General features: G+C 50.2%; 1 protein-coding gene across 4 annotated transcripts; it reads left to right on the top strand.

Moving 5' to 3' along the window:
* The first annotated feature begins 54 nt into the window (after positions 1-54).
* Positions 55-25,221, top strand: SLC43A1 (solute carrier family 43 member 1). 4 transcript variants are annotated; one of them, XM_019715405.2, is made up of 15 exons: positions 55-194; positions 1,473-1,639; positions 9,725-9,902; positions 10,014-10,069; positions 10,199-10,275; positions 12,693-12,785; positions 14,774-14,907; positions 15,837-16,012; positions 17,164-17,310; positions 17,402-17,437; positions 17,646-17,796; positions 19,776-19,917; positions 20,147-20,220; positions 22,138-22,261; positions 24,518-25,221. In XM_019715405.2, exons 2-15 carry the CDS (start codon positions 1,486-1,488, stop codon positions 24,656-24,658), a joined length of 1,683 nt encoding a protein of 560 aa, XP_019570964.2. In that variant the 5' UTR covers positions 55-194; positions 1,473-1,485; the 3' UTR covers positions 24,659-25,221. The 4 variants fall into 4 exon arrangements, with proteins under 4 accessions (XP_019570964.2, XP_074192508.1, XP_019570967.2 ...); XM_074336407.1 differs by lacking the exon at positions 24,518-25,221 and adding an exon at positions 22,570-23,147; XM_019715408.2 differs by lacking the exon at positions 55-194 and adding an exon at positions 675-808.

Raw genomic sequence — 25,221 nt, 5'->3', positions numbered from 1 at the left:
GAGAATATCACCAAGCTGTCGGGCTGAACCTCCAAAGCTGCCGGGATCCGGCGCGCAGCAAAGTGCTGAGCGCGGGTGCTGGTTAAGGCTGGGCCCGCCCGACAAGGGACACCGAGAGTGCGGACGCGCCGCCTAGGCGCTGCGCTCCCAGAGGCGTCCGCGGCTGCAGGAGGGGCGTCTGCCCCCCACCCGAGGTGAGCAGAGGGTGGGGGTCGGGGTCCCGGGCTGCACATGCGCCGGGAGCCACCTGGGTCCGCTGCCACCGACACTCCTAGGCTCTACAAAAAAACCCGTTACCTGAGCCCTTGGGTCCCGCAGCGCCTTGTCCAGTCTCTCCCCGCGCGTCCTTCCTCCCCTTTACTCTGTTCCTTCCGACTCCCCTCTTCCTCTCGGCCCCCTCTGGCCGCACTTCTCTGTTCAGAACGACACTCTTGGGGGTGTCCAACGGACCCGCGGAAGTGCCTGAATCCAAAGCCCCATTTCACAGACGAGGGTACTGAGGGCCCCCCTCCCCCGGAGGGGGAGAACGGATTCATGCTTTCCTCCCTCTTGCCCTTCCTTGACCCGCTCCTCTCTGTTTTGCTCGGTCTCACCCTTCTGGCCGCTCCACACACCCGCGCCGCGGCGGCAGCGGGGGGAGCTCGGGCTCTTTCCCTTCTGGTAAACACACCCGCCAGCCGGTCCGCTGCCACTGCCCTTATAAAGTCAGCGGCCGCCGGACTTCCTGCCGGAGCGGGAGCCCCCTCCCCTGGCTGGAGCCGGCGGGAGGGCTCCGAGGCTCGCAGCGTGTAGCTCTGCGCCCTACGGAGTGAGTGAGGGGTGCCCCGGGGCACCAGGGGAGCAGGAGGGCCGGGTCTAGGTCTCAGTCCACGTGGCAGCTGTTGGCTTGCATCGAGAGACCGTAGGGACCCTGGTCGCCTGGCGCGGAAAGGGGGAGGGCTTGCTGTCGCCCAGTCCCAGAGGAGAGGAGTGGTCTAAAAGGCCACAGGAAGGGAGTGGGGTGGGGGCAGCGGTGTCTTAGGCCAGCCTCAGACTTCCCTTTCCTCCTCCCGCTAGCTTCTGGGGGTCCCTTCTGGCGCGGGAGGCAGGATACTGGCCAGCGGTGGCTTCAGAGTGCCCTCTGCCCCTTGCTGACTTCTGGGGACTTGGGAAAGTGCGGGTTTGGCCCCCGGAAACGGGGCTCTGCCGGTCCTGGCCTGGGTGGAAGAGCCCGGCAGCGCGCCAGCAAGCTGTTGAGCTAAGACAGGACCTTCGTTGTCTTGATAGTGGCCCGGCGGGAACTCAATGCCACGTGCGCCCCTGGCACTGCCAGTACGCCCTGAGGCAGCTCGGCGGCACCCGCTGGGAAGCCCAGGGCTGTATGGGGCCTCCATGAATGCCCCCTCGTGGGCTGGCTCAGCAGTCACCATGATGCAGGACCCTAGCCAGGGGCCGCTGGGGGGCCCTTCGCTCAGCGCTCTGTTCCTGTGCAGGCTCGTGGCCAGCATGGCCCCCACGCTGCAGCAGGCGTACCGGCGGCGCTGGTGGATGGCCTGCACGGCCGTGCTGGAGAACCTCTTCTTCTCTGCCGTGCTCCTGGGCTGGGCCTCCCTGCTGATCATGCTCAAGAGCGAGGGCTTCTATTCCAGCATGTGCCCAGGTACGCCAGAGAAGGGGCCCGCCAGGCTGGAGGAGGGGAAGCAGAGGGGGAAGGTGGACACCAGAGAAGGACAGGTGGCTGAGTGGACAGGAAGCAGGGCTCCTTAAACCCGGGCATTGGGCAGGGAGTTGGAGAGGCCACTTCTTGACCTCTTCAAACTTCATCTAGAGAATGGGCAGCACTCTGCCCACTCTGCCTCCTTTATCTAATCCAGTCTTCACTGAATGCCAGGTATCCTGCTGGGTATCCGGATGCTGGATGGACCAGCAGAGTCCTAAGCCCTTGGCAGCCTCAGGTCTAGAGCAAAATGAAGACTTCTAGAAGGGAAGTGCTGCCGGTACACCTCGCTGGTGAAGGATTTCTGGAAGAATAAATAAGGCGCAGGAGAACCTACAGAGTGGGTTGCATGTAAAGGGCCTGCATGCCTTTTTCAGGACCTTGAACCCCCAGATCTTCAAATCACCTGTTTGTACAAAATTAATAGTCTCATTTCATTAGACTATTGATGAAATGAGACTATTAACTCATTTCATCGATAGTCTAATGAAATGAGACTATTAACTTTTAGTCTCAGGCATCCAGGAGTATTCCCATTTTCTATTTCAATAACCTGGACTGTGTGTGACCCCCAGTGAGTGTGTGGAAATTCTAATATTCCATATGTAAGATAACCTAACCATATCTGACCAATAACTGCCCTGGGCTGTCTGCTGGAAGGGTTATCTTCCTTTTCTGGGAAGGAGAGCTGTGCTGGCAAGCTCAGCCTAAGGAGCTGGATGGATGTGGATTTTGGTCCTCCCCCTGCTTATTCTGTTCCTCCAACTTCCATATTGTGGAACAGGGTCTTGGGGTAAGGCCAGCTTGGGTTCCAATCCCAGCTTCCACAAGTTTTACCAGCTGAGTGATATCAGCGAGTTCCTTAAAACATTGAGCCTCATTTGCCTGGTCTGCAAAATGGGAATAATATTATAATAATACTGGGGGTGCCAAAAAAATGTATACAAGTGGACACTTTGGTCAATGCTGCTCAAGCAGTAGTTCGCTGTAATCACAAGTGTCTGGTCACTGATGGTTACCACTTTGAGCACCTCTTGTAATTGCAGAAGTCAAATGTGACTTGTATTCATCTTTTGTTATCGGTATATATTTAGTATTACAATTTTGATAGTTATGTCCTTTCTTAAAATGTGTATGCATTTGTTTGGCGCCCTCTGTATTTATCCCACAAGGGTGCTGTGAGAGTCCATGGTGGTTGATAAACATTAGTATCATTCAGTTCCTGGCTTTACGGGGCAGGGGGCGGGGGGTCCTCAACTCAATTCCCTGCAGGCACCTGCCTTGGTTGTGGGAAGAAAGCTGAGGCCTTGGAGGCTGCTCCGCCCATGCCAAGGTTATCTGTAAGGAAACAGCTGGTGTCGTGGAGGAATGGCCCAATTACAGGGTGATGGGGGCCCCAGCAGGTGGAGATTAGAGTTGGTAGCTGGCCTGGGGAGGTTGGTTGGGTCAGGAGGATTAGGTTTGGGATGAAATGATAGGTGTTTCAGGGTGACTAAGAGAACCAGGCAGAGAGCTAGGAGGACTTTGGGGAGCCCCATTTGCAAATGGAGGTGGGGAGTTCAGGTCCCATCTGAGTTGTTTACCCTCAAGACTGGAGAGGACTTGTCCTAGTGGCTTTGATGCCAACCCCTGCCAATCCAATAGCTTCTTCCTGCCTTCTCCACATGTTTTTTTTTAATCAACTTTATTGAAAACTACTTTACATCACACATTTTGAGGAGGTTTGACAAATTTATACACCTCAGGAACCATCACCATAGTCAGTATTGAGAATATTTCCATCACCCCCCCCAAACTCCTGCTTCCCTTTTACTGCCCATCCCTCCACCTGTGCTTCTTAAAAATATGGACAAGAGCTTTATTAAGATATAAGTCACATATCTTACAATTCACCCATTTAAAGTATACAACTTAATAATAGTTATAGGAATATAAAGTACAGAACAAGGAATATAGTCAATAATACTGTAATAACTATATATGATGTTATAAGGATACTGGACTTTTCAGGGTGATCACTTTGAAAGTTATATAAATGTCTAATCACTAAGTTTACACCTGCAACTAGTATAATATGGTATGTTAACTGTAATTGAAAAATTCAAAACTAAAATTAAAAAACGATTAAAAATAAATAAAGAAATGGTCTTTGAAGAAATAGTTGCAGTTGCCTGAAACTAAAAAAAAAAAAAAAAGTAGTTGCAGTTGAATAAATGTACCTAATGCGTGAAAAGAAAAACAAAACAAAAAATAAAGTATACAATTTAATGGTTTTAGCATATTCATAGTTGTGCAACCATCACCACAATCAATTTTGGAACATTTTCTTGATCCCAAAAAGTAACCCTGTACCCATTATCAATACCTACTCTCCCCACTCATCCCTTCACCCCCAAGAACTAGGAAATCACCCATCTACTTTCTGTCATAGGTCTGCCTATGACAAAAATAGATTTCTGAACATTTCATCTAAATGGCATCTTATAATATGTGGTCTTTAGTGACAGGCTTCTCTCACTTAGCATGGTGTTTTCAAGGTTCCTCCAGGTTGTAGCATGTGTTAGGCCTTAGTTTCTAATATTCCATTGACTGGATCTATCACATTTTATTTATCCATTCATCAGTGATGGCCATGTGGGTTGTTTCCACTTTTTGGCTCTTATGAAAAAGGCTCCTATTCACATAAAGTTTTTCTTTGGACATATGCTTCCTTTCCACTTAGGTATATGTCTAGGAATGGAAGTGCTGGACCATAAGGGTAACTCTATGTTTAACATTTTGAGGAATGGCTAGAGTGTTTTCCAAAGTGGCTGCACTATTTTGCATTCCCACCAGCGGTGTATTGAGGGTTCCAGTTTCTCCATACCCTAGACAACACTTGTCATTGCTCATCTTTTGTATTATAGCCATCTAGTGGACATAAAGTATTATCTTTTTGTGGTTTTTGATTTGCATTTCCTTAATGGCTAATGATGTTGGAAATCTTTTGTGTACTTCTCGGCCTTTGGTATATCTTCTTTGTAGAAATGTCTGTTCAGAGCATTTGCCAATTTTAAAATTGGGTTGTTTGCCTTTTTATTTTTGAGCTGTAAGAGTACTTTATATTCTAGATACTAGTCCCTTATCAGATAGTGATTTGCAAAATTTTTCTCCCACTGTGAGTTGTCTTTTCACATTCTTCACGTGAAAAGCACAACACTTTAGGGGCACAAAAGTTTTCAATATTGATGAAGCCTAATCTATGTATTTTTTCTTTTACCATTTGTGTTTTGGTGTCCTGTTTAAGAAACCATTGCCTAAGCTAAGGTTGCAAAGATTTGTGCTTATGTTTTCTCCTAAGAGTTTTCTATTTTAGCTTACATTTAGATCTTCGGTCCATGGGGAGTTAAGTTTTGTATGTGGTGTGTGATATCCACCTGGGTGGGGTTTTGAGTTGCCCAGAAGTAAGTGTGTGTCTGAGCCTGGTTGTTTGGAGTCTCTAGAGGTGACCAACGTGAACCTTCCTCCTATTCTCAGAACTTATTTGCCTGTTTTTGGAAAGCAGGCCACCACATGTCTCTCTTCCCCCACCACTCTTTCATTCAAGGGACTCCAGCCTCAGTCCTTGAGACATCAGGCTGATTGGGGGTGCTATATCCCATTCTATCTCAGTCATGCTGCCCTATCAAAAGTGCCTATTTTCTGCTTCTTGAAGCCTCATTCGCTGTGGTCTTGGCCTCCCTCTATATGGTCCCAAGAACACAAAATCAGCCCAGGAAACTGTGTCCCCATAATGTGTGAAGCAGACAGCATGACTTCCAACTCTCCTATGTGACGGTTGGCTGATGTGAGCCAGTTACTTAACTTTCTTAATGTCTCAGTTACCCCATATGCAAAAAGGAACCAATAACCCCTACTGCAGGGCTGTTGTAAAAATGAAATGAGAGCAAAATTGCAAAATTCAGACAACTGGTGGCTCTGGATCCCCCCTTTGCCAGCCTTTGCTGTGTGACCTTAGGCAAATCACCTATTTTCTCTGGATCTCCACTTCTAAGTCTGTGCAGTGGAGTGGAAAACCCTCATCCTCCTTGCCGCAGAGCAGTGATGTGAGGACCAAATGATGTCATTTAACAAATGTGGAGTTCATTAGTGTCAGCTTTGGGGTTTTCCCTGGCTTCTAAGCTTGACTCTGTCACTAACTTACCAAGTATGTTTTCTCTGTCCCACCCCATGCCTCACTTAAGTTGTCTTTGGGGCCGCGCCCTCTGTCTTCTCAGTGCTTTCTGCTGTCCCTCTGTTGAAGTACACCCTGGGGTGGGTGGTAACCCACCTGTAGGGGCATCACATAGAAAGAGGGCTGTGTGACTCAGAATTTAGGCAGGGGCAGTTCAGTTTATCATACACTACTGTATATCCCACATAAGTGCCGAAATAAGAAAACAGTGACTGAAGTTCATTGAGCATTTTCTATTTGCTAATTAGATCTTTAGTCCTTACAACAAATCTGTGATGTAGGTATTATTATTGACCCTATTTATAGAAGAGAAAGCTGAAGCTCAGAGATGCTAAGTAACTTGCCTGAGGTCACACAGGTAATAAACAGGGAGCAGAGCAAACATTCAACCCCAAATCTGACTTTGGAACCTTTCTTCTTGGCCTCGTGGGACTAGTGTAGACCTCCTTCTCTGACCTCCTTAAGCTTGGGGGAGTCCAGACATAGACAAGATTACTAGCTAGAGCCCAATCCTTTGGGAGTTTTGGTGAATGTGACTGTGTCATTTGCAGGAAAGCAAAGAAACAGGGGATGAGGAAGGGCTCACTGATCAGGGAGACCAAGAAAATAGGATCGTCTTGTGAGTGTTTATGCAGCAACCCTCAGAGCCAGCCTCACAAGTGGCTGCCACCACTCCCCCCATTTCACAGATGGGCTACCAGAGCCTCGGTTTCAGCAGCACAGCTAATGGAGCCAGCGTTTAGCCATGCTCTGGACTCCACAGGCAGATGGATGAACGATGATCCTGTTTTCCATTGTTTCCCAGACCTAGTCATTTGTAGTTCACCTCCATGACCTCACTATTTCTATGTGCTATAGGTGCTATTATTTACTTAGTACTTCCTTTTAAATCAACCCACTTAAAAAAAATAAACCTCATTTTAAAGTGTAATATTCTTGGAATCTTGGGTTTGATGTTACTTACAAACATACATACACATCATACACATTTGTACACGTATGTTTCTAACATACATACATATATATCCCTAACAACACGTACTTGTATGTGTGTATGTATATATGTGTGTGTTTTGATACTGATTCAAATAGCTAATAGCTATGAAACACCCAAAACCATTCCATGTGCCTCCTAAACCCATCCTGAGCACCCACCCCATCTGTTGTGTATACCACACTTGGGGAAACACAGTTTTCCCTGGCGTCTAAGCTTAACTCTGTCACTTACCAAGTATGTTTTCTCTGTCCCACCCTATGCCTCACTTGACTTGTCTGTCAAAGTGAGAGAGTTGGGCTGGATTTCAAAGACCTCTTCTATTGTCTTGACATAGCTAGAGGTCTAAGAGGTCTTTGCTTCTTGGCCTGCATCCCTCTTGCCTCAGAAGTCTGGCTTTATTCAAGCACACAGAGTGATCAGGTCTCAGGAACTAGCTCGTATTAGTCAAACTCACAAGAGGCTGATCGATAAACCAGAGAAACGAATGTGTTAATTGACCTGGAGCTATTAGCAACCCCGGGGGCTGGAATTCTGCACCAGTGGAAGAATGGATTTCTTTGCCAGCTCACGCATCTGCTTGGCAACTTGCTAAGCTGCCCTGTACAGGACAGAGAGGTTCTGTGATACAATGGAGAAGCGTTGGTGCTGGAAATTGTCTTGAGTTTGAATCTGAGACTGCCTGTAAGGGGCTGTGTGGCTGTGAGCTGCTTTGCTTCTTGGAGCCTCATCAGCTATAAAATGGGGATCATATACTCGCTTTTTATGGTTGTGAGGATTCAATGAGATGCTACACAAAAAAAGCCTGGCACAAAGTAGGTGTTAATTAATTGAGAGGTAGTAGGACTGTTCGTGAGAGACAAGGGTCATTTGACGGTCAGAGACTTCGAAGGAGGGACAGTGTCTAATTCATGGGCTGCAAACTAAAAGGCCAACAGAGGCCAGGCAGTTAATAATTGGCAAATCAGGACAGATGTAAGATGCCTAATGTCTGAGAGTTAAAAGTGAGGTGAAGACTTGGGTGACCTAGAGAAGGCAAGCCCTGGCGAAAAGGGGTGCCCTCTACTCAGCTTCAGCAATGGCCAGATCTTCTGACTTCTTAAAGAGAAGCCAGGCTTCTGGATTTTTTATGTGATAACTCCTGATTTTAAACTGGCACTCAATTAAAATTTCCAAGCCAAGCAAAACTTGTGTGTGGGCCATTGCTGGTCCGCCGTGTGCAGCCTCTGGCCTAAATGATCTTTGTGTTTCTTCCTGCATTACCCACTGTCCCAACACAGTGCCTGTCATATAGCAGATATCCAGTTAGTGTGAGTAGATGGAATAATAAATGGGTGCAGACAAACCTGGTGGAGAAATGAACAGTGATCATAAAATCACTAAATTATGGGGCTCGCCTGAACCCCTAAGTTGTGTGGTCTCAACTGCTAATCACTTCTTCCAGGTGCCTGAGCACTTGGCAGCTGGTACCTATGGATGGAAACTCCCCATGGCCCAATGCAGCTTTTCACCTGGTTGGCCAGCACTTATGATGTGAAAGTCTTCTTTGTGAGATCACTTCACCCTTCTGCCAAATGCATGCCCTTCAGATATCTGAAGTCAGGGGTCATTGTCACCACTGAGGGCAGATACCATCCCCCTCCCAGAAACCAGGCACTGTTACATCTTCCTGTCACAGCACCTGTAATTCTTTAAATCAGCATCTGCTCTTTTCCTTGTGCACTAATATAAGCCTCACAAGAGCTGAGATCCTCCTGTCTTATTCACTGTAGGATCCTCAGCACCTAGAGAAGAGGCTGATCACATTGTGACCCTCCAGGGGGGCCATCATCTCCCCTTCATCAGCCATTTCGGGAGCTCCCTCTCTGGGCCAGGCCCTGTACAAAGGTCTCTGTTCACCTTCTCCAACTGATCTCCTGAAGAGCCTGAGGGTTAGACATTCCCTGCTCCCTTTTACAGGCAAGGGGCCTGAGGATCAAAGAGAGGACGTTACATGTCTGAGGTTGCACAGCTAGTAAGGATGGTGGTGGGAATTCAGACCCTGACCGCTCTGCCTTCCAGGTGCACCCTGAGTTTGCCCTTGGCAATGATGGCTAAGTAACAAATAGGAGGCAGGGTGCAGCTACCTCATGGCTCACTGAGCTTTGAGTGAAGTGAAATCACCCTCCTTCCCCCACTAGCCTTTTTCATTAACTTGTCTCAACTCCAAGTTGGCAGTTTACCTGGAGGACACGTCCTCCAAGTGAACTTCCAAGGGGTATTGGAGGGCAGTGCTACGGTCCTAATTCTGCACCTCAGTTTCATCATCTGGAGACTGGAGATACTTTGTTAGCTGACTCCTGGGGCTGCTGTGGGCTAATACAGTGATTGTTGAAAACAGTGCCTAGTACATAGTTGAGTGCTCAATAAATATTAGCTATTATTTTATCAGAATGTCATTTATGGGGCGAGCTTCCTGTAGGTTTTAAGTGAATCTTGTTACATCAACTGAGCATCACTCACTGACTTGTCCCTGGATTCGAGGGTGCTTCCTGTTGGGGGTCTATGACCCACTAGGCTTGGCCATTGAGTGAATGTTACAACTTGGTAAATACTGTGGTGTCCGTGAGCACATTTGAGCTAGCTGAGGCCTCTGATTGGGTGTCTGGCAGCCCTGGGGTCATATACTGGTCACTGCCATCTCTGGAGCCCCGTCCCCACCTGGTTGGCAGTAAATCAGAGGCATGGGATTTGAGTGCAGGACCCCTGATGCCAGGCCACTCTCTCCTGTGCCCAGCTGCTCCTGCTGTCATGTGCTGAGCCCTCCCTTCCTCCTCTTCAGCTGAGAACACCACCAATGCTACCCAGGATGCACAGCTCCGGTGGCCCAGCTGTGACTCCCAGGAAGAGATGCTCAACCTGGGCTTCACCATTGGCTCCTTTGTGCTCAGCGCCACCACCCTGCCACTGGGGATCCTCATGGACCGTTTTGGCCCCCGGCCCACACGGCTGGTTGGCAGGTGAGGTGGTGGGGCCAGGCCTTGGGGAGCTGGAGGGCAGGGACTGGTGCTGCAGGGGGAGGGGAGGCTTCGAGTGTTAACAGTCAACCCCCCCCCCCCACATCTCCACAGTGCCACCTTCGCGGCATCCTGCACCCTCATGGCCCTGGCCTCTTGGGACACCAAAGGTGAGAGGTCTGGCCTCTCATACCCCCATGGAAAAGAATGAGTGGGATAAAGGTGATGTTTACCCCAGCTCCTGCCCTTGGCCTCCCACAGCTCCCAAATGCCCTCATTCACCCCTCTCCCATTCCCAGTTCTCTCTCCGTTGATATTCCTGGCACTGTCCCTGAATGGCTTTGGTGGCATCTGCCTAACGTTCTCTTCACTCACGGTGAGTATGACAGGCTCCGGCTTGGCAGCGGGGCACCAGGAATGGGGTGGGGGTAGGAGAGAGTGAAGGTGAGAGTGGAGAAGGGCCAGTGGACACAGGTCAAATGTGTGTGTGTGTGTGTGACTGTGTGTGTGTGTGTGTGTGTGAGTGTGTGTGTGTGTGTGTGACTGTGTGTGTGTGTCGAGCCCATACTGTCTATTGAGTTCTGTTCTAGACACTGGGGCTATAGCACAAACAGAACTGAACTCCTGCACCTTGCTGGAGCTTGCATTCAGGGTTTGGGGGAACAGGCAATCCCCCCAATAAGTAAACTAATCAATTTTGTCTGTAGTCGTAAGTGCTGGAAAGAAAATAAAACTGGGTAATGCGATAGTGACAGGAAGAGAGCAGCTTGGGACAATGTGTGTGTTTGCCTAGTGTGTGTGGTGCTGTCCACCAGAAAGGGCGTGAGAAGGCAAATGTATTTGTGAGTATATTCTATCAAACCGTATAAAATTGCTGATGTTGATCTTACTTGACCTACAAAAATGGCTTTTTCACAGGTCTCGCCCTCTTATGCATATGTGTCAGTTTTTTGTGTGTGTCACTCTGACCGTGTATGTTTATGTACGTGGGTGAATCAGTATAAGCGTTCAAGGCTTATGAGTGTGTGATGGGGTAAGCGGTTTCTGTGTGGACCAGCCTCTGGAACTGGCTGTTTATCTCTGGCTGGGCTGTTTATCTCTGATGAGGGCCGCCTCACCACCAAACTGGGTGTTTTTGGCCGAATTTCACCTCAGCCCTTCATTCCAGCCCAGGACATTTCACAACTCTCTTAAGGAAGCAGATCCCTTCCTCTCCGCCCCCTTCCGCAGCGTCTTCTCCACGCTGTGCAACTTGGCTCGGGGCCCTAAATCCCTTTTGCTTTGCTCTGCCCTGCGCGGCGTGGCGGGAAGCCTAACCTTGGACCCTGTCCTGGCAGGCCTAGAGGACAGGCTTAGGGGGCTCGGCCTGCAGACCGGCCGCCTCTCCTCCCCTGCCCGCCGCCAGTAATCTCCAACCAATGGCAGGGCCCGGCGCCAGCCCCGGCCCCGCCCCGCGGGCCTCTGTGGTAGCTCGGTTCCCAACCAGGACGTCCAGTGCTGCCCAGCCTGTCAGCCCAGGGTTAGCCAGGCTGGCCCTGCGCCGTTCTGGGTGGAGACAGCGCTCTGGGACCCATGGGTTATGGGGCGGTGTGGCAGGGCGGCACAAGGGCCTGGACGCTCTCAGCGCTGGCACTTTCCCTGGTGGCCTTGGCAGCGTGCCTTGGAGATACAGGGTTCCAGGGAAACCTCTCCCCGAGTAGGAGGTCAGCCTGGCCCCACACCGTTTTCATAGCTACTGGGAGGTTGGTGGGGGACTCAGTTCTCTGTTTATCCATCTTCCTTTTCAGAGTTATTTGAGGTTCCCTTCTGGGCTTGGGTTTTCCCTTTTGTGGAGAGGGTTTAAGCCTCTAAGGCCCTTCCCAGCTATGGGATCTGTTGACCTGGGGAGGATGATGGGGTCAGAGAGGGCGGCATGACTTTGCTTTCCCCTCCCCTGAGGGTTTGGTTCAGGCCAGTGAGCAGAACATAAGACCAATTAATTCTCTACTGGTGGGAGTTTTGTGCACGTCAGAGCCACCACCTCTCCTGGAAACCTGGCCTCCCTTCATCCCACCCTCACCTCCCTAGTCTGTCCCATGACTTGTCCTGGCTCAGCAGAAACTGTGAACAGGGTCCTTTGGGGCCACTGGGAAGGTTAAGGGGCACCATCCTGTTACAGAGTCAGCCATGGTCACAGCCTTGAGTCTCAGGACTAGAATGGCCAGACAGGGGAGAAAGTCATTAACATGCTCTGTGAACTTGAATACAGTTCCTTCTGTCTCTGGGCCTCAATTTTCTTACCAGTCAAATAAGTTGCACTAGATCAGTGTTTCTTTTTTTAAAAAAAAGTAATATATTTTTCGATGACAGCTGACATACAGTATCATATTAGTTTCAGGAGTACAACACAGTGATTAGACATTTCTATACCACACAAAGTAGATCAGTGTTTCTTAAACACCCATTCCATGGGTTATAAAGAGGCATCACACAATAAAGGGCTCCATATGCAACTAACTTAGGAAACCCTGGGGTTAAACAAAATTGACAAAATTTCTCTTTGAGGGCGCTTCTGGGAGCCTTTTAGATGCTAAAGTGCCTTGGGAGTCTATAGGAGGGTGGTTGGAGCAATTTCTGACATTGATTTGCCTTAGAACTTTTCTGTGGCGTCTCAGGGGGCTACTGCTCCTGGAGCTCGCTGTGCAGATAGCTGGGCTGGATGCTTCCAAGTTTTTCAGGCGGGGCTGGGAAGGGGGAGCCCTGGGCTGATGTTGGGGGTCTCCCCTGCTCACTGGCAGTGTCTTCTTCCCTCAGTTACCCAACATGTTTGGGAACCTGCGCTCCACTATCATGGCCCTCCTGATCGGCTCCTATGCCTCTTCTGCCATCACGTTCCCAGGAATCAAGGTATGGAGCTGCCTGGGGGGTACAGTGAGGTCACTGGGTTTTCTTGTTGTTGTTGTTTTTAATTTTTATTGGGGAATATTGGGGAACTGTGTTTCTCTCCAGGGCCCATCAGCTCCAAGTCGTCCCTCAATCTAGCTGTGGAGGGCACAGCTCAGCTCCAAACCGCCGTTGCCCCCTTCCCCCCCTCCCCAGACTCAGTGGCAGCTCGTTGTCTTCAATCTAGTTGTGGATGGCACAGCTCACTGGCCCATGTGGCAATCGAACTGGCTACCCTGTTGTTCAGAGCTTGCACTCTAACCAACTGAGCTATCTGGCCACCCCTCCCTGGGTTTTCTTTTGCCTTTACGCAAGGACTGGGTGGGGCTGGGTACATAGTGGCTAGTGTCTGGTGACTCAGTTCCAGCCACTCAAGGACACTTCCCACCATCTCTGGGGGGAAAAGCACTGAGGCATCATGGGAAGAGACTACACCCTGCTGCCGACCAGTGGGCCTGATTTTTTTTCTCTCCTCCTTTCCTTTACCGTTGCCTCAGTCCAGGCCTTCATCCTCTCTTCTGGGCCGGTGCAGGCTTTCTCAGCTGGTCTCCTTGCCTCTGATCTTTCACTTCTCCCATCTGTCATTCATATGACTTCCGGAATGATCTTAGATGGAGGATTTGCTCACACACCCGCTTTGCCTACAGAATCAAGTTCATCCTCTTCTCATGCATTCAAGACCTTTGGTTCTCTGACCTTACCCAACCTTTCCAGCCACATCTTCCCTGGGCCTAGAGAGGCTGGGTAACTTGGGTCCAAGGTCACAAAGCTAGTCCATGCCAGGCCAGATCCTAGACAGGTCAGTGTGGTGGACCTAGAGCCCAAAGGCCTGAGTTTTGGTTCTGGGCAAGCCTGGGGCCTCATTTCTTCCTTTGATATCAAATGGTAACAAAGTGCTCTTTCAGCTGGGCCACAGCATGCCCCTCACATTCCGCCTTGGGCAGTTAATTTGTTAGTTTGGAAGGCACTTGCTCAGCGTGTACAAATGAGTTTGAGAGTGTGTATTGGCGGGGTGGCCGTCAATTAGTCAGGTAGCAGCAGGCATGGAAGATGGCAGTTCTCCCTTCTCTTCAACTAAGGCAACTAAGTGGGGTTTGAGGAGCCAGATCTTACCCCTACTCATTAGGGAGTATGGTCCTCTGAAGCTCTGTCCTGCCCACAGGGAAGAAAGAGCCCCAAGGCCCAGGGAGCCCCCAGGAGGAGCAGTTTTCCTGGGCAGCACTGGAGCTCTGAGCAGTAGTTTGAGGGGGAGGATAGACGTCAGTCATTCTAGGCAGAGGATGGCAGAGAGGACAAAAGGAGTGACACCATCTCACATACCTGCTTCCCCAGTAGAGGGGCTGACACATTGGCACAGAATCCCAATCAATTCAGAAGCTACTAGTAGTCCTGGGTTAGGAGGCCTTGAGCTGAGCATTGCACACCTCCCCTCCCCTCTCAGTGTCGCATCTGGGAGCACCTGTGAAAAGTGAAATAAGGCTTAGTCCGCTTTGGTTTGTCTTTCCCCGAGGGAACAGGCCAGGAACAGGCAGGATAAACACTGTTTGGCCTGGTAAACTTAGAGCCTTAATTTTCCTCTTTTATACCTAAAATGAAATGATGTTTTTGTGTAAAAACAAACATGTATGGAGTCATAGGCAAAGTTTGTGTGTCTTTTTAAGATAATTGAAATTTCAAAGACATTTTGAGCTTGTGGCCAGCAACGTCAGCACCTTATGGGAACTACTTCACCCTACTTTAGGGAGACTGCAGTGAAAAAGGAAGAGGATGGTGGGGCTTCTAGGTCTGACTCTTATCTTCTGGTCTTGGTTTCCTCATCTGCATTGGACACAAGGAATGAGGTAGAAGAGACTTTCTCTAAGGCCTCTGAGGCCTGGGTTCTACCTCTGGCTGGAAGAGGTGGGTCTGGGGCCAGGTGGCCTCCCTCATGGACCTGCCCTCTCCTCCCACAGCTGATCTACGATGCCGGTGTGTCCTTCATGGTCATCATGTTCACCTGGTCGGGCCTGGCCTGCCTCATCTTTCTTAACTGTGCCCTCAACTGGCCCAGCGAAGCCTTTCCTGCTCCTGAGGAAAGCAGCTACACGTGAGTGGCTCGATGGGGGCGCTGGGGTGGGAGGGGGGACCCCCTGTTGCAGAGGGGGAAGCCAGAGGTGTGATGATGTGATGGACAGAAACAGCTTTAGAGTCAGAGAGACCTAGATTTGCAAATCACCTGAGTTCTCTGAGGTCTGCTTTTTCATCCTTACCCACCCATGGGTGTTTGGAATAGACCTGGCACATTATAGGTCAAAACGTGGTGACTGTTCCTTTCTGGGTTTCAAGGATGGAATTCAGAGTAGAAGGGACCCCAGCAATAGTGCCACATGCTATGTGGACCCAGAGGGGAGATACAAAGGAATCAAATACCCCACACTTTGTGGGGCAGCCTGAACGCCAACTTTTTCCAACCCCCTATCAGTTTACCAGGGGAATGTGTGTGTGTGTGTGTGTGTGTGTGTGTGTGTGTGTGTGTTGCTCCACTACAAAGCACATAGGGTGCCTATCAAACAGCTGGTATTTATCAAGTGTCTCCTGTATGCCAGGCACTGCTTAGCCCTCATATACTTCTCAAACAGCCCTATGACGTGGATTCTGTTAACTCCCTTAATAATACAGGTGCAGGGAACAAAGTGACTTTCCTAAGGTCATACCATTGAAAGGAGGGTGAATCTGAGGTTGGAACCAGGCTCTCTGACTCCAATCAGAGTTCTCGATGCTGCCTCTATGGCAACAACCCCAGTGGAAAATGATTCATCCACTCTTTACTTCCTGGGCACTAAGCTGGTCCCTGGGCCGGGCTCTGAGGGACCTAGACATGACCCCTGCACTATGGAGCTTAGCAATGGCATGTCAAAGCTGGGTAAAGGGGTGCTCGGTACCCCCGGGATGATTGGGACAGGTCCCTGGAGGCAGGCTGTTGAGGGTGGGCTCTGTGGGGCTGGTTCCCACTTGTTCCCACCTGGCTGCTCGCAGGAAAACAATCAAGATCACTGGGCTGGCCCTGGATCACAAGATCACAGGTGACCGCTTCTACACACATGTGACCAACGTGGGCCAGAGGCTGAACCAGAAGGCCTCCAGCTTGGAGGAGAATGACCTCTATCTTTCCTCCCAGGACGGTCGTGGTACCTCAGAAAACCCTCGTGAGAGTGAGTGTCTGGTCAAGGTGCCAGTCTTGGGGGATGGGGAAGGTGGGTCCTCACGCCTGGTGAGCACTCATGCCCAAGGGCTCACCTCTCCCCTCTTCAGTTCTCATAACACCCCAGGATGTAGGTGGGTAATCCACATTTACAGAATTGGGGAACGGGCGGTGGTGGTGGGGGAACGGGAATCAGAGCTCATAGAACTCTGGGAAGTTCAGATTCAGGAGTACTCTGCTGGATTCCTGGGGTGATGGAGAGAGGAGCTTCCAGAATGGGGCAGGGTCTGCAGGCCTGTGGAGAAGCTGGTTTCATCAGGACTTCCTGCAACCTCTGAGCTTCTTGCATCAGGTGCATAGCGCCAGGTGAGCCAGCTTCCGGGCTAAGGCCCGCCAATGCCTGGCTGGCTGGCGCCCCCTGCTGGTCGCAGGAAGAGCTGCAACCCGCCTCCTGCCGGGGCCACTTCCCAAAGTGTCAACTTTGAGATTAGTGAAGGAGCACCGGTCTTGGAGTCAGGACATGAGGGTTTGAGTCCCGCTCCTCAGTTACAGGTGAGGTGACTTGGGTAGATCACTTAACCCTGCTCTCGCTTCCCTCATTTCTTAAATGAGCACTAATAACACCCACCTCACAGGGAAGTTGGTTGTGAGGGTTGAATGAAGTCATGAAAGCAGAAGCTCTTTGTAAACTGCAGAACACTGTGCAGTTACGAAGGTGTTATCCCCGCTGCTGGTCCTCCCGTGGCCGACGTATGGGGGTGAGCTGAGTCAGGCTGACCTACAGCTTCCAGCCCCGTGAGCTTGGGCAAGTCATTGAACTGCCTGAGCCACAGTTTCCCCATCTGTAAAATGTGGTAAAGACAGATGTATGATTGGATTAAATGGGATAATATGTGTCAAGAATGCTGTACATAGTAAGTACTTAATAAATAGTAGCTGGAGTTATTATTACCACACCAAACATAGGGTGTACAGAGGTCACCTGAAAATATTCTGCTGAGATAGTTACAGAACTGGGCAAGAACTTGGAGTCTAGTAAGTCCAAACCCTTGTTTTTGAAGAACCCGGTCTCTCCAAAGTCACACAGAACTGCAACAGCTAGGACATTCAGAGGGAAATGGAAGGTCTGGGGCTCAGAGGTGCCCCCTGCTGTCTCCCCAGAGTCTGTCCCCTTACGCAAGAGCCTCTGCTCCCCCATTTTCCTGTGGAGCCTCCTCACCATGGGCATAACCCAGCTGCGGGTCATCTTCTACATGGCCGCCATGAACAAGATGCTGGAGTACATCGTGACTGGGGGCCCGGAACATGGTGAGGTGCTGCTGAGCCCACTGGGGACCCAGGACGGTCACTCTGGCTGAGCTCCTCTCACCCTGACTTCTCCCCCTGCCTCTCCCAACAGAGACAGTTGTCCTGAAACAAAAGGCAGCAGAGACAGGTAAGGGGATGAAAGTTGGGGCCCTGGCCCGCACCCACCTTGCCACTGCTTGCTTTGAAGGAAGCCTGGACCCACCTTATCACCCTGGGCATTTGGGGGATCTAAGAATCTGGGGTCAGAGGAAGGCTATTTTGGCACTCCCTCTTCTCCGCTGGAAGTGGGTGGTGATGCCAGCTCCTGACCCCACTTCCCTTCCCACCCTGCCCAGTTGCGTTCTACACCTCCATCTTTGGGGGCCTGCAGCTGCTGTGCCTTCTCACCTGCCCTCTCATCGGCTATATCATGGACTGGCGGATCAAGGACTGCGTGGATGAAGGACTCAGTGGTGGCACTGAGGGCATTGCCCTTGGAGATGCCAGGTGACCCACACAGGGATGGTGACAGCAAGTAGTCAGATGGTGCTTTTCATTTTCTATGTGCTTTCATATCCAGCATCTTGATTCATTTTCCTAAGAGCCCTGGGAGAACAGAGGTACCTCCCCATTTTACAGATGAGGAAACTGAGGCTAAGAGGGAACATGACTTGCTTGATAGTAAATATAGCTGCCATCAAGTGCGCTAGGCAACTTGCATTGTCTTATTTAGTCCTGCAAAAGCTCTCTGAGGTAGCTACATTATCCTCATTTCACAGATGAGGAAGCTGAGACACAGAAAGGTTAAGTAACTTACCCAAGGTCACACAGCTTTTAGCAGCAGGCTCTAGAACCCATGTTATAAAGGGTATACTCTAAAGGGTATACTCTAAAGCCTCCTTAAGGCTAGGAAGAGATAGCGTTGGTATATTGGATATCTATTGCTGTATAATAAATTTCCCCCAAACTTGGCATCTTTAAACGACAAACATTTAAACATTTATTGTCCCATGTAATTTCTGAGAGTCAGGAATCTGGGACTGACTTAGCTGGAAGGTTCTGTCAGATTCTATGTCTGTTCGGGCTGCTCTAACCAAACACCACAGGCTGGTGGCTTCTCAACAAAAGTAATTTATTTCTCACAGTTCTGGAGCTGGCAGTCTGAGATCAGGGTGGTTGAGTGAGGCCGTTCTGGGTGGTAGGCTCCTTGCTGTGTCCTCCTGTGACAGAGGAACTAGGGAGCTCCGTGGGGCCTCTTTTCTAAGGGCACTAATCCCATGATGAGGGGTCTGCCGCCATGATCTAATCACCTCCCAAAGGCCCCACCTCCTAATACCACCCCCTTGGGCCTTAGCATTTCAACAGATGAATTTGGAGTGGGAGGTGGATACAAACATTCAGACCATAGCAGGGTCTCTCGTAGGGCTGCAGTCATCTGAAGTGTTGACTGGGGTTGAAGAGTCTGCTCCTAAACTCACTCATGTGGCTGTTGGCAGGAGGTTCCGTTCCTCCCCACCTGGGCCTCTCCACAGGGCTGCTCACCACGAGGCAGCTGGCTTCCCCCAGAGCGACATCTAAGGGAGCGGGACCAAGACAGAATTTGCAGTGTCTTTTGTAATGCGATCTCAGAAGTGACACACCATCACTCCTGTTGTGTTCTATTGGTTACACAGCGTAACTGGTACAGTGTGCAGGGGGGCCCACGGGGTACGAACACCAGGAGGCAGGGGTCTTTGGGGCCAACTTGTTGGCTGGAGACCACTGTTGGGTCTTGAACTGACGTCTTCTGACTGCTGTGCTCTTTTTCTGCTAATCCCATAGTCCCTGTTTGTCCTGAGAGGCTGGGAGAGGGAGACTAGGAGAGAAAATGTCTAAGGAACACACAGTGGCTTCCCTCCCCCCTGGCGGTGCCCCTGCCCTGGTACCCAGCCTTCCTCCTCTGCCCTCTGCTGCTGGTGGCCACGTTCCATTAGCAGGGCCCTTCTATCTAGGACGGATGGGCAGCCTGCCCTCATCCCAGCCTCCTGAGCTCTCCCCTGGGCCAGCCTCAGAGCCCTTGACCTTGCTGCAGAGAGGGGCTTGCTGGGTAGTCACATTTGTCCAGGCTGGTGGGCAGAGACACTTTCCTAGGGCTTCCAGTGAGAAATGGTGTGAGAGCTCCCCATTCTCCACCTTCCTTCCCATCCTTGAGTCTCAGACTTCAGTGTGCGTGTGAAATGCTTGGGATCTTTGTCTAAATGCAGATTCCTGGGCCCCACTCTGGAGAGTCTGAGGTTTGTAGTGAGGCCTTGGAATCTGTATTTTTAAGGAAGGCCCCAGGGGATGCTGGTATAGTTGGTGGGGAGCCATACTTTGAGAAACGGTGTTCTCCCTTTCCTGCTGCCCTGATAGCAAAGGAACAGCAGGAGGGGGAGAAGCCAAGGCTGAGAACCAGGGAGCTCCCCAGGAGGTAGAGGCAGCAGCCAGTGACGGTCTGTTCTCCTCAGGGATGGGGTTGCCACCAAGTCTGCCCGACCACGCTACCGCAAGATCCAGAAACTCACCAATGCCATCAACGCCTTCACCCTGACCAACTTTCTGCTTGTGGCCTTTGGCATCACCTGCCTCATTAACAACTTACACCTCCAGGTACCCACCTCCGTCCGCCCCACTCTGTCTGCCTCCCAGGACTCCTCCAAAGAGATGGAACCTGCCTTCCAGGAAGCACGGTTCTTGTCTTCTGGGTTTTCCAGGAAGTGTTTATAGTAAGTTGGGTGGTCAAGAGATAGGCAGATGGAGATGGGCCTCTTCGTCTCATCCATCCTTCATCCTGCTCCCACACCCGCTCTTAACCTCTTCCCTCTCTTTTTGGTTTCAGTTTGTGACCTTTGTCCTGCACACGATAGTTCGAGGTTTCTACCACTCGGCCTGTGGAGGCCTTTACGCTGCAGTGTGAGTCAGCCCGGGGTTAACTGCCTTCCTGAGCACCCCTCCCCTCATAACTAGAGGACCCCAGAGCAGTCACAAGGGCCCCAGATACCCCTTAAGGCACCCCTCCCACTGCTGGTAGGCATGGCCTCCCCAGCCTCCCTGGAATGCTGATGTCTCAGAGGATGGGGTGGGTGGAGAGGATTGGTGGGGATCTGCGAGGCCATCTGGTCCACGGCCCTCTCCAAGTTCCTCTAATGACGGGAAGCTCCCTTCCTCAGAGGCAGCCCATTTTACTGCAGGAGAATTCCACTGTCAGAAAGGCTTCCCTTAGATCAGGGGTGTCCAAACTTTACGTTTTTCACCAAGGGCCATATGCGGTAAAATACACAAACAGCCAGGCCACTCACTCGAGGTGAGGTACGTATTGCCTCACCTGGTTTATTTAAGTCAACTAAATACATTTTTGGAATTTGTTGCGGGCCAATTAACAATGGATTGCGGACTGCAGTTGGCCCGCGGGCCGCAATATTGACACCCCTGCCTTAGAGGAAGCTGAAATACCTGATTTGATGACACTATGGTCCTATGTTTGCTCTGTGGAATGGCTCCCAAACTGGCCTTTCCATACGTCAGCCCTGTGGAAATGTCCAGACAGCGATTTTCCGGCTTTGGGTTGAATGGCCCCCATTTCCCTTTCTCTTTTCTCTTCCGGTTCCCACTGCCAGGCACTGCCAAGGGGCTCTCCCTTGTGTACATGATGGAGCAATATAGGGTATTACAATAGTGGTGAAATATCCTAACTGTTACTGAGTACTTATTCCGTGGCAGGCAATGTGAGACACTTGGCCAGCACCCCCTTATCTAAACCTCACTACAGCCGTCTCAGTTCTGCTTCCTTCATTTGCTCGAGCTGAAATGTTGGTGTCAGCTGCCCATTCCACACAGCCCAAATCTAACCCTTCTTATCATCTCCACCACCTCTGTCCTAGATTGTTGCAGCAGCCTCTGGATGGTCTCCCCTCAGCTGCCCTTGCCTTCCCTTGGGCTATTTTTAACACAGGAGCTAGAGACACCTGTTAGAACATAAGTCTCTTCATGGCATTCCATGGCTTCCCGTTTTGTCTCACTCAAAGAAAAAGCCAAAGGTTTTATTGTGACTTACAAGGCCATGGGAGCTCTCTACCCCTTCTTCCTCTCCCCAGCTCACACACTCCCCTCCTCCTATGACCACCTCAGTGCCTCAGATACCCCAAGCATGTTCTCTACTTGGGATCTGTGTAGTTGCTGTTCCCTCTTCCTAGAACATTCTTCCTCCAGCTATTTGCAAGGCTCGCAGGTGTCTCACCTTCTCCAGGTCTTCACCCAGCTGTCCTCTACTCAGTGAGGCGTCCCCTGGCCATCCTATCTACAATTGCAACTTTCTTAACACCCTCACCCCGTTTCTCTACTTAACTTCTTAGCACTTATCACCATCGAAGACACTGTTTTTATCTTGCTTATTGGGTGACTACCACCGGCCCCACCAGAATGCCACCTCCATGAGGACAGGGATCTTTGTCTGGTTCATGGCTGAATCTCCCTGCACCTAGACTGGCAGCTGGCACATAGTAGGAGCTCAATAAATATTTGTTAAGAATAAACGAAGAGCCCAGTGAAGTTAGGGCTATCCCTGTTTTCAGTGGAGGAAGTCAGACTCAGAGAGGTTGAGTTACTTGCTATTATCACATAGACAGGAGGCGTCACAAGCCTCCTTGGTGGCCCTGAAGTCATGGCATATATACCCTCTAGGCCAGGGACCAAAGAGCACATGTGAAGAGTATGAATTCGTAAGCCCTATGCTGCCTGGCTAACATAACGTGGTGTCCAGGGAGGGGCGCAGGAGGCATGTCAGGCTGGAGGGCCACACGCCTTCATGTTTGGACCCCCTCTCATCAACAGGTTCCCGTCCAACCACTTTGGGACACTGACAGGCCTGCAGTCCCTCATCAGTGCTGTGTCCGCCCTGCTCCAGCAGCCGCTCTTCAAGGCCATGGTGGGGCCCTTGAAAGGAAATTCCTTCTGGGTAAGAACTGGGGGTGTCCTGGGGGGAACAGGAGCCCTTTTCGTAGGTGCAGTCTGGGAGCTGGAGGCTTGTATGTGCTAGAATCCCTCGCCCCTCTCTCAGCCAGGAGATGCCTTTGGGAGTCTCTAATCTGGGGGTTCCCAAGCTGGCTGCCCAACAGAGCCCCTCACAGAGTGTTAAAGACACACATTCTCCAGGCTTCTGAGTCACCGTCTCTTGGCCTAGGTCCAGGAGTCTGTTTTTCATAAGCTCCCAGGTGACATGTGAAGTGGCCCAGTTCTGATCTGATCCATTTCCACCATATGCAGGGACCTTCTCCAGCTCCCCTGAGAAGGGGTTCCTCCAAACCCTCTCAGTGACAACACCTCTCCTGCACAAGGCAGCAGCCACTGGTACTGTCAGAAAGGCTTCCTTACATTGAACTGACATCTGCCTCCCGAAAGCTGGTCTCTCTGCCCCGGCCACCCACTCCCCATAAACCCTTCTCCCATAAGAATGATGACGAAGTGACAGGTGCCATTTACAGAGCGCTCGCTGGGTGCTAAGGACACTGTGTACTTTCTTTTCAATTATAGTTAACATTCAATATTATTTTGTATTAGTTTCAGGTGTACTGCATAGTGGTTAGACATTTATATAATTTATGGAGTGATTCTCCCGATTAGTCTAGTACCCACCTGGCACCATACATAGTTGGTACGTTATTGACTATATTCCCTATGCTGCACTTCACGTCCCCATGACTATTTTTTAACTACCAATTTATACTTCTTAATCTCTTCACCTTTTTCATCCAGTGCCCCAAGCCCCCTCCCATCTGGTGACCATCAGTTTGTTCTCTGTAGCTATGAATCTATTTCTGTTTTGTTTGTTCATTTATTTTGTTCTTTAGAGTCCACATATAAGTGAGATCATATGGTATTTGTCTTTCTCTGTTTGACTTATTTCACTTAGCATAATACCTTCTAGGTTCATTCATGTTGTTGCAAGTGATAAGATTTCATTCTTTTTTATGGCTGAGTAATATTTACATATATATCATAATATATATATATATATATATATATATATATATATATATATATATATATGCATGCCACATCTTCTTTATCCAATTGCCTATTGATTGGCACTTAGGTTGGTTCCCTATCTTGGCTATTGTAAATAACACTGCAGTAAACATAGCAGTGCATATATCTTTTCAAATTAGTTTTTTTGGATTTCTTCAGATACATACCCAGAAGTGGATTGCTGGGTGATAAAGTAGTTCTATTTTTAATTTTTGGAGGAACCTCCATGCTATTTTCCATAGTGGCTGTACCAATTTGCAATCCCACCACATGCACAAGGGTTCCCTTTTTTCCACATCCTCGCCAACACTTGTTGTTTGTTGATGTATTGATAATGGCCATCCTGACAGGTGTGAAGTGATATCTCACTATGGTTTAATTTGCCTTTCTGTGATGATTAGTGACGCTGAGCCTCTTTTCATGTCTATTGGCCATTTCTATGTCCTCTTTGGAGAAATGTCTCTTCAGGTTCTTTGCCCATTTTTTAAATTGGATTGTTTGGGTTTTTTTGGTGTTGAGTTGTGGGAGTTCTTTATAAATTTTGGATATTAAGCCCTTATCAGATGTATCATTGGCACATAATACCATCTACTTCTATCACTTCATCTTTGTGCTAAGAAGGAGGCACTTAGAGTTGAGATGACTTGCCCAGAGTCACAGAGCGAGTAATAAGGGGTGTGAACTGAGTCCAAGCCCATGGGAGGCCACTGTGCTGGGCACCCCCAAGCCTTCTGTCCTCTGGGCTATGTGTTCCAACTCCTTTAACTGCCTGGGAGCTCTTCCCACCACCTCAAATAATCCCACTGTCAGCATCCTCAGAGGTCCAGGTTCCCAGCCTGGAAGGCCCCATTTTAGGAGCTGCCTGGCCAGCCCAGACTCCTTTGGTTCTACCCGCTTCCTCATGTCTACCTGGAGGGTGCCAGAGCATGTAGGCACTGGCACACTGGCATTAGCCAGGGTTCACACCAGACTCTGCCACTTTACAAGGCTGCTTAATATTAAATAAGATACTGTTGGAACAGTGATTGAGCACAATAAGTTTTAGCTATGCTTATTATTCTGGAATAGGACCTGGAGTGAAACGGCTGCCTTCTCCTCCCTGTTGGAGGCCATGGTGGGTCCCCAAGGGAGATGCGGGAGAATAGGAACCTACCTGACTCTGTCTCTCTCTCTCTTTGTTCTAAAGGTGAATCTGGGCCTCCTGCTAGTCTCACTCCTGGGATTCCTGCTACCTTCCTACCTCTTCTACTACCGTGCCCGGCTCCAGAGGGAGCACACCTCTGACTGGGAGGGCCCCCTGAAGGCACCTGGCAGCGTAGACCTCTGAGGCCGAGAGGCCTGGATAACAGGCAGCTAAGGCCTGAGCAACCAAAGGGAATGCCTCATATGGCTTTTCTACCTGTAACACAGGCAGAGCCAGGGGCCGTGGATTTATAAATACCAAGAGAAGTTCTATTTTTGTAGGGACTTGCTAAAAGGCAAAAAATACACCCTAAAAAAAAAAAAAAAATCCCCTTGACTGGAGACGGCCCCTGTGCTAGAAGGATGGGGGCTCTTCCTCCTCAGATTGGAGGAGACCAGGGTGCGAGGCTGCCCTTTCTCTGGGCTTTGTCCTAGGGGCCTGCCTCCTGGTGCCTCCTGGGGGCTTGTGCGATCAGCAAATATGCTTCCCCTGAGGTCCCTGTTCAATGCCCAGAGTGTGCATACGTGTGTGTGTGTGTGTGTGTGTGTGTGTGAAACAACCTTCCCCTCAGAGGAAAGTGGCCTGAGGTGCTTGCTGTGTCCTGGATGGGGTGTGGGGGGGTAAGCCCCTTCCAGGGGCCGGAGGGCAGGTCCCCTCCCTGGTGCTGCTTCTTGCAGATCTTAGTGGAAATAAAAAGGGAAGTGAGA

Source organism: Rhinolophus sinicus, linkage group LG06 (assembly GCF_036562045.2).
Source record: "Rhinolophus sinicus isolate RSC01 linkage group LG06, ASM3656204v1, whole genome shotgun sequence".
Taxonomy (NCBI): Eukaryota; Metazoa; Chordata; class Mammalia; order Chiroptera; family Rhinolophidae; genus Rhinolophus; species Rhinolophus sinicus.
Note: the sequence above shows the minus strand (reverse complement) of the source record. Positions and strands in the feature narration are given on the sequence as shown.

Excerpts from the sequence above, each read along its gene's own strand:
- SLC43A1 (XM_019715405.2), top strand. The coding sequence starts at position 1,486 with ATGGCCCCCACGCTGCAGCAGGCGTACCGGCGGCGCTGGTGGATGGCC. Across the intron at positions 10,070-10,198 it reads GGCCTCTTGGGACACCAAAG|TTCTCTCTCCGTTGATATTC; the intron begins GTGAGAGGTCTG and ends TCCCATTCCCAG. Across the intron at positions 19,918-20,146 it reads TTAACAACTTACACCTCCAG|TTTGTGACCTTTGTCCTGCA; the intron begins GTACCCACCTCC and ends TTTTGGTTTCAG.